Source organism: Phaseolus vulgaris, chromosome 10, assembly GCF_051622355.1.
Source record: "Phaseolus vulgaris cultivar YP4 chromosome 10, ASM5162235v1, whole genome shotgun sequence".
Lineage (NCBI taxonomy): Eukaryota > Viridiplantae > Streptophyta > Magnoliopsida > Fabales > Fabaceae > Phaseolus > Phaseolus vulgaris.
In genome coordinates this window covers 5,761,014-5,769,567 of record NC_143507.1, presented here as the reverse complement: position 1 = coordinate 5,769,567, position 8,554 = coordinate 5,761,014, and the positions used below count along the sequence as shown (strand labels likewise).

The 8,554-nt window shown below is 32.6% G+C and overlaps 1 protein-coding gene across 1 annotated transcript; it reads right to left on the bottom strand.

Moving 5' to 3' along the window:
• Positions 1-6,917: 6,917 nt before the first annotated feature.
• Positions 6,918-8,554, bottom strand: LOC137818625 (Mitochondrial transcription termination factor family protein). Its single transcript, XM_068622155.2, has one exon. The coding sequence runs from the start codon at positions 8,256-8,258 to the stop codon at positions 7,140-7,142; it is 1,119 nt and encodes a 372-aa protein (XP_068478256.1). The 5' UTR covers positions 8,259-8,554; the 3' UTR covers positions 6,918-7,139.

The following is an 8,554-nucleotide window of genomic DNA, read 5'->3' as shown; positions in this document are numbered from 1 at the left end:
TATTCTTACTCTAGCCCTTTGTCTTCATCTTCTCTTAGATTCCTGAAATTAGCACAAAATTGAGAATAAATAGTTCTTATTCATATCATAATCAAAAATATGTTATTAGATTCAAATTTCTCAAATTAAGGTCGAATTATAACTTTATTAACAATTAAATCCATAAGTGATAGCTTTTTTTGCATAAATCTTACTAAGTTATGGCATTTATCAATGTCTAACAATGATTTAAGCATTATTTGGAAGCCTCACCCTCATAGGTTTTATTTCATAATGACTTAGAAAAAGGAAAATATAACGAGCAACATGATTAGTTGTCCCGGTATCAAGAATCCAAGATTTTTTATGAGTTTTACCTTTCTCATGTGGTTGATCCGTCATATCATTATTCGTTTTTCCTTTGTCATTATTCATTTGAAGGATATCAACTATTTTTTGCAATTGTTCAGTAGATAAAGCATAATCATTTAAGGACGTATTTTGAGGTGAACTCCTTTCATTGATCTAATCTTCTAAGCTTTCAACAACATTTACATCATGGCTAATTCTCTGCTTTATCTAGGGAGGATGTCCATGTTTGGAGTAGCATTTATCTGCAGTATGATTCATCTTGTTGCAATATGAGCATTGCTTCCCAAAATTCTTTCCTCTGCCTCTTCCAGTTCCTTTCCATCCATCAACATTTTTGTTGTAGTGCATTTGGTGGAATTGAGTTGTGTTTTGGTTGGATTGACTTGTGTTGTTTATCAAGATCTTTGACTCCATGGTTTTTGTCTCATTGAAGTGCCTTTCTTGACTTTCTTGTTGTAAAGTGAGAGAGAGAAGACTTTGTTTATATCATGCAAAGGCTCCATAAGAAGAATCTGGGTTTTCACATTATTATAGGTTTACATTACTCTTTTTGATTATGTGTACTCAATAATGATTTTGGATAATTTGCATTCGCATTTCACGCTACAAACACAAACGGCTATAGGTCCGAGAGAATGCAGCTCCTCCCTCAAAATCTTGGAATCATTATAATAGTCTAAGATGCTTCTTTCTCCTTGGTTAATCAAATTCATTTCTTGAAGGAGATTTGAGATGCGGAAGTGATTACTTTTGGAGAATCTTTCCCACAAGTCTTCCCATAAATCTTTTATGTTGTCGATGTAAATTGTGATTTGCGTTATCTGCGATGTCAAGCTTCGTGTTATCCAAGAAAATCACGATCACGTTACAACGCTCCCATGCTTCATATTGTTGACTCTTATGTGGGTTCTGGAATCTCCCCAATGATGAACTTGAGTTTTTCTTTGAGAGTAGTTCCATTTTCATTGCTCGACTCTAATGGTGATAATTGCTACCAAGTTGCAGTGTGACCAGTACCATTCCTGAATTCTCTCCAGTGTGAAGATAGTAAGGGTTCGTCGAATTCAGTGAGGGGTCCTCACTAAACATGGTGAGGGTGAACAAAGAAAATAAGAAATGCAAGAAGAGAAAGACAAGACACTGATGCATAAAGGTTTAAAGAGGGCGGCTATTTTCATTGTAAAACGGTGACTTTCTAGTCATCTTTTTAAATTCAGGTTTATAAGGACGGCTATGGTAAATAGTCGCCTTCTTATATGCTTTAGAATGATTTATAAAAGGGAGGTGTACAAATCTTTGTGCTGCATATAAGAATGCGGCTATGGTAAATATTCGTCGTTGTATATGGTTCTTTTTTTAGTACATTTTGTTTAATGCTAATTCTCATTTAAATTAACCTGTTCAATTATAATCTAGCCAGACAAATACATAAATTCATAGATTCAATTTATATATATTGATAAAAATGTATTACAAACACTAATAATATATCTTTACCTATATTCATATCTATCTATCTAATTCCTACACTATTCATTAGCTATCCTAGAGTTATAAAAATTTAGAAAATATGTGGACCAAGAATGTCTCACATACTATATGGCGGCTGAAGACATTGGTTGCTCATCCGTGAAGAACTGCATTACAAAATAAGGTTCACGTAAATTAGTGTTAAGATACATATATGTTAAATAGTTATAAAAATAATTTACCATCATATGTTACCTGATCCCAATCACTTTTAAGGCCTAGTCTTACAATGTTAACCATCCATTGCATAACACAATAGCCACACTCATAGCTTCCTGGTTGTCAATTACACTATAATCCAATAAAAAGTAAAAGTTAATATTGATAAACAATAAAAAGAGAAAGACAAAAATTACAAACCTTTAGTGTCATCCACTTCAGATTTTGAAAATTTGAATTTGATTGACCTTTTAGGATGTTATATTCACGCCATGAACTCATTAATACAAAAAATTGCGTTAGTAGATGCTTAATTAGTAACATACGGAGTTAAGTTTATGGTGTACTTACTTATCAATCATATTCTTCATATGTGTGGATGGCTTCTTGTGTAGGGAACAGAACCACACAACAGTTTTATCAACCGTGAATAAGACAAGTAACTGCCAATGACCCTTATATCATCCATGAAAAGAGTTAGTAAATATTTAAAACATGAAATAGTAATAATTGATGACTTATAATTAAACTTACTCATTAATATAAGAGCATAAATAAATTTGTTTTCCCTCTTTTTCCAGGGTGTTAGTGATGCGTATGATTGAGTTTCACTTTTCTTTGTTCCAATGGGATTAGTATATGAGGGATCTAAGAATCCATACACATCTTCATTCCCATCATTGATAGAAACTCCATGCAAAACCTGCAAGTTATTAGTTAAAGCATAATCAATAATAATTTAACATAAAGTAAATCTTCAATTAGGGGACTTAGATAAACATCTATGACATTTCCTGGTTTTTACGAATCAGATATCATCATAGACAACACCATGTATTTTTGCTTCATGCACAATCTAGGAGGTAAGTTGTACATAACTAGTAAAACAGGTTGTGAACTATGAAGAATATGTGGGGTCCACCATGAATGATGCAGTACATGGTGAAGTAGATGATGATCTATTGGAGGACATGATTCGTGATGTGGGAGCTGAGTCTTTTGCAGAAGTGCATGAATATGGAAGTATGTCAAGCGATGCAGAGACTCCATTGTAAATTTAATGATTCACCACGCCATGTCCAAGTTGTATAAGATCGAAGAAACCCATCACATAGAAGGTGCTCCCTGATTTTCTTAACATCCAGTATCCTTCCATTCAAACAGTTAACGCACGGACACCTAATCTTTGCTCCATCATGACCACTATTATTCGCGTTATGTAGTGTAAATTGTATAACTTCTTCTACTCCTCTTTTGTACTCATCGCTTATGCAAACATAATTAATCCAATTTCGATCCATTATATTCTATAATAGTCATTCAGGTGTTTACTAATGAGTGTGAAATCTCATGTTTGCCGAGGGTGAAACACCTTCGGACTCAATACCAGCACGTATCAATTGCTGAGGATCAAACACTTTCAGACTCAATACCAAAACGTATCAATTGTCGAAGGTCGAACATCCTCGAACTCAATACCAACACGATAATTCTATTATAATCTAACAACTAACATTATATAAATTAAATAATAAATACAAATTATAATACATACTAAATATCAAATTAAAAATTATTAAATTAATTTTAAATATTAAATAAAATAAATCTATCTACCGTCAAATAATTTAATAATTATATTTTAACCTAAAAAAAATAAAAATTATAATAAAAAAAAGTAAACAAATTAATAACATTAAAGAAATTGAAAAAATTAAAAAAAAAATAAAACACCACCAACCTTGTGCGTGAAGGTAACGATGGTGGTAAAGAGCGGCACGACAACGGCAATAGCGGCAGCACAAGCAGCGACGGAGCAAATAGGGCACAGTTTAAACTCAAACACCAGCGTGGCAATGAAACAGTGGTGGCCTTCGAGCAATGACAGAAAAGTAACAAATAAGAGAAATGAAGAAAATACAAAAACTAAGGGTGAAGAAGAAGTAGAGAGCTCAAAACAAACTTACTAATGGCACGAAAAAGACAATGCAGGCTCGAGGAAGACGAGAGGAAGCACCAGAGTAAAAGAGAAGAGAAAATGAAGCGTCAGAGAAAGGAAGTATTAGAGTAAAAAAATGGTATAGAGGGTGACTATTTGATATAGTCACATTCTTAAACAAAGCGCTTTGTTTAAGAATGCTGCTATACCAAATAACCACCCTCTTACCGGAAGTTAATTTAAAAAATGTTATTTTGTTTTGAATCTGACCATAAAAACGCCTTGAATATAGGATCGTAATTTTGATATTTTGTACTAATGAAAAAAAAAATTTATCAGAGTGACACATGTCCGCTCTATTACCATAACGATTTTCATGACTAAAGAAGAAGATTTACTGAGAAAACAGAGGAAGAAAAATAAACACTGAGAAAACTGAGTCGGAATGAAAAAAAAAACAAAATCTCTCTCTTATTCAACTTTCATATGCACAACACGTGTTTGTCTTACATGCTTATAGAGATTATAATGCCATAAAAAGAAGAACAAAGGAAATGTGCCTCATATAAGATTCTAGAACTAAACATATAATTAATAAACTATAAAACATTAAAAATCTGAAGGATTAAACTATAAAAATTGCATGATTAAAAGTTGCTTCCAAACTACCTGTTTAGGGTAGATGTTCGCCAGTCAAACTCAGCTCGCTTAGGTATTGATTTCGATAAATACTACAACTAATTGCAAAAGAATTATACCTATAATTATTGTTTCACTAAATATTTAAATAATTAATTTCTGAAATAATATGTAATTAACCCATTTCATTTTCACGTATTATAGGAGATGATAAATTGTATTTTTCTTCAAATCATTAAGAAATTGGCTCTGGGTAACTTTTAGGATTAGCTAGGCAAATGAATTCATCTACGGATATTGATTGAATATGTCACATTTTTTATGAGAAATTTTCGTATCAGTGAAGTAGGAGTATAAGTAATATTTGATTTTTTAATTAAGTATGAGAATGCATATTGGTATGTGCATATTCGTCATATCTCATACTAGTCCCAATACATATCTTGTTTCCATACTCATTTCTATTTTAAATTACTAAAATATCTTTAATTTATTAAGTAATCTAAATAATTTATATTAACTTTTAATTGGTCCTTAGTTTTGTAACTTATTTATAGGTCATATATTTGATTAGTTTTACTCTTTTATGTAATTATTTAACTTTTATCAAATTTTTATTTGATACTCTCATTTGTTATTTATGCAGTTATGTAGTTATAATTTCTATTCTTTATATTTGACATTAGAGAGAAAGAAATTGTGTATTCTTTTAACATTAAATACTTGATAATATTATGATTCTTTTGTTACGATTTTTATTTGTTATAAAAAAATATTTAATTAATATTTAAAATAGTACGAGTATACCCATTCTCAATGGAGATGGCCATGAGATAAAAAATTTATGCCGTTGAGTATGAGGACAGAAATAAGGTTGAATATTTACTTCAAAATGAGATAGTCAAGTTCAAACAAAAGTTTCATACCCATTAAGTATAAGGATAAAATTGAAGATGAATATTTATTTCGATGATGAGATAGTCAAACTCAAATATGTCTCTTTCCCTTGATGATAAATGATACATTTCATACCTAAACCGAAATTTGTAATTAATAATTTATAAAAAAAATATGATTTACTTGTAAAAGAAATACAAATTGATCCGGGAACTTTATAACTTAATGTTATATTGATTATTAGAAAGTAAGTGTAATGTCAAATTAATTTGTGAATAGTAGATGTTAATGTGAGGGATTTTGTGTTTTGTGTGATTAATTTGATTTAAATAAACTTTATTTAATAAATAATCATATCATATGTTTAGGGTTAATAGATATATCTTAGTATTTTTAATGAATATGGTCCAACTTTTAATAAAGATTTAATTCAATTATCTCATAATGTACATGCATTTTGGATTGGAGCTCTATATATTGGACATATACTCTTCATTTTGAGTCATTGAGCCTACTCTCCTCTTCATCATACAACAGTGTCATGCATAGAGTGTAAGGGCTTAGAAATTAGAAGCAAGCAAGCAAGCAACGAGTGCAGTAGTAGCAGAAGGTTGATTCTTTGAGCTTTCACATTTCTACTATCTATATATTTTTTACGTAATATTTCATGTTTAGATAATTAAAAACATTCTTCTGTCATTGCCTTTTCCAAGAGAAAATGAATGTAGATTAAGGAATGTATTTTTTTTTTCATTTGATTGCTCGAAGTCTTTTTTTCAACCATCAAATTTTCTTTTAGTTTTAATTGGGGATATTCGGAACTGAAGTGAACTAAAAACATAATTGTTTTATCTGTGGTAAATTAAGAGAGATAATTAGTTTTCACTTAATGTAGTCATAAAATGAATACAACAGCCAATAATAACAAAGTTAATGACATATTTCAGTTCCTTTACAGCAACCAAAATTTTACCTGAAATTCAATTTGAATAGAAAGCATTAGAAGTTAACAGATAGCAGCACAAAACAGACAGAAGTATCAAGCAACAGAAATTTATTGTTGAAGTAGATGTTGAAAACAGGGGGGGAAACAAAATTGTTTTTACTGCAATGTTATTGTCCTTCTTGATATCTTTTTAATGGTATTTGTCAAGGATTGAAAGCAAATTCTCTGAAAATTTTAATGTTTCGATAAACTTATTTTAAGTGAAAATAGTTTACAGATTGTAATTGAAAAGTCACAGTGAGTTCCTAGCTGGGAAAGCTATTTTGATGTGAAAATTAATCTAAAGTTCTAAACTAAAAATCAGGAATGTTGTTTAGGGCCAAGGCCGAACCCTGATGAAAAATGAGGGCACTGAGGATCAATAATATATCTGTAAGGTTACTCTTTAAAACATAGTATACGCAAATCAATTACCTACATTATTTCTTGATTTTGAAGCTTTGCCGCTCACCTGTATTACAAAATTGTTCTAGATAGGAAAAATCTTCATTAAAAATCAAATAGAGAGAAATAAGCATAGTAAATTTCACAAAAATAATTTCCAATAACAAGATAACCAAAAAAGTGGATATGGATCTCAGCTCTAAATCACTTTATAGCATATAAGTAGTTCAGATTTCAGAAAGGGAATCCTCTCCTACTGCACTTCTTTGATGACTCTCCTAATCTCTTAACCTCTTTTGTCCTTTTATAGAAATCCATCAATTCATTGGCAACATCCTCCCCATGGCATTTGACAAACAAGTCCAAAAATCTCGTCTCTTGCATCCTAAGTACACTAACTATCGTTGGTCCTATGATCTGCCACTTTGAATCCATATCTTGAATCTTCAATGCTAGTAGAACTCTTGGCTTCAAAACAGTATCCACATTGGCATACAATAGATACGGCTGCTTTAGAACCATCTTAGCATCAAGCTTCATCGTGCCCAAAATGAAAGTCATGTTCCTCTGAACCTTGTCTGTCGACAATGTCAAAACATTAGGAGACCTCCCCACAAGACCAAATATCTCCTCTTCAGAAAACCCAAACTTTTCGAAATTGGCCACCTTCTCCCGGATAGTTTCCACGCGAGAGATTCCAATTAAAGTCACCACATATTTATACATCTTTGAATCCACAGTAAGCCCAGTCCTGCTTAAATATTCCAGCTTCTCAGCATCAAAGGAAGTCCTTGAAATAACCGTGGGCCGCAAAAGCAGCATCTGAACCAAGTCCCCTTTCTTAACACCCAACTTCTCATAGAGCTCAACTGTGGCCTTAACATTATAGCGACCATCCGATAGCAGCAATGAAGGGTTCCTTACAATGGCCTTCTGAAGCACTTCCCTGGACTCAAACAATGATGTGAGATGTCCAATCCTCTCTTCTAAATAAGAGTTAATCCGAGACTGGAAAAACCGTGGTCTACAATTGACAATCTTCACAAGTTCAGAAGCACGCAAGCCCAAATCACTAAGCAGGCACAGTTTAGATTGGACCTGCGTGGGATCAGCATTGCGCAACGAGGGACAGCGCGAGAATATTCTCACCAAATCATCATCACTGCAACCCCATTTTCTCAAAAGTTCAGTAGCATCACTCCATTTGCCTTTATCATCTTCAACTTCAACCTTGGTTTGGGTGACGCAAATGCTCGAACAGGTGGTGGATGTGAACACTCGCAGAGCTTTTATAACTGCTGTGTGTGGAAAAGGATGAGAAATATTTGATCCAGTTGCGAGAAACCGAAGCATGAGAGTGAGACCGTAAATGCTTCGGTTGAAAAATGTTGAAGACGAGGAACAAGAACAGGGCTGAAATTTTGGGTTTTCCTTAATTTTTTTTTCGATTTTTTTTCGTTTTGAAACAGTCAGAAGAGGAGGGTAAAGAGTGAACTAGATTTCAGTGACTTGGAGAGTAACAGTTACATAGCAAAGTGTGTTTGATTGAAGAAGTTGAAGGACCCATGAACGCTGCCACAGTGCGAAGGGACATGTAAATGGAAAGAACACTCTAATGTCACTGTTATGGTGTGAACGGTGAGTCCTCT

Bases quoted from the DNA above. Each gene is read 5' to 3' on its own strand.
- LOC137818625 (XM_068622155.2), bottom strand. From the start codon at position 8,258: ATGCTTCGGTTTCTCGCAACTGGATCAAATATTTCTCATCCTTTTCCA.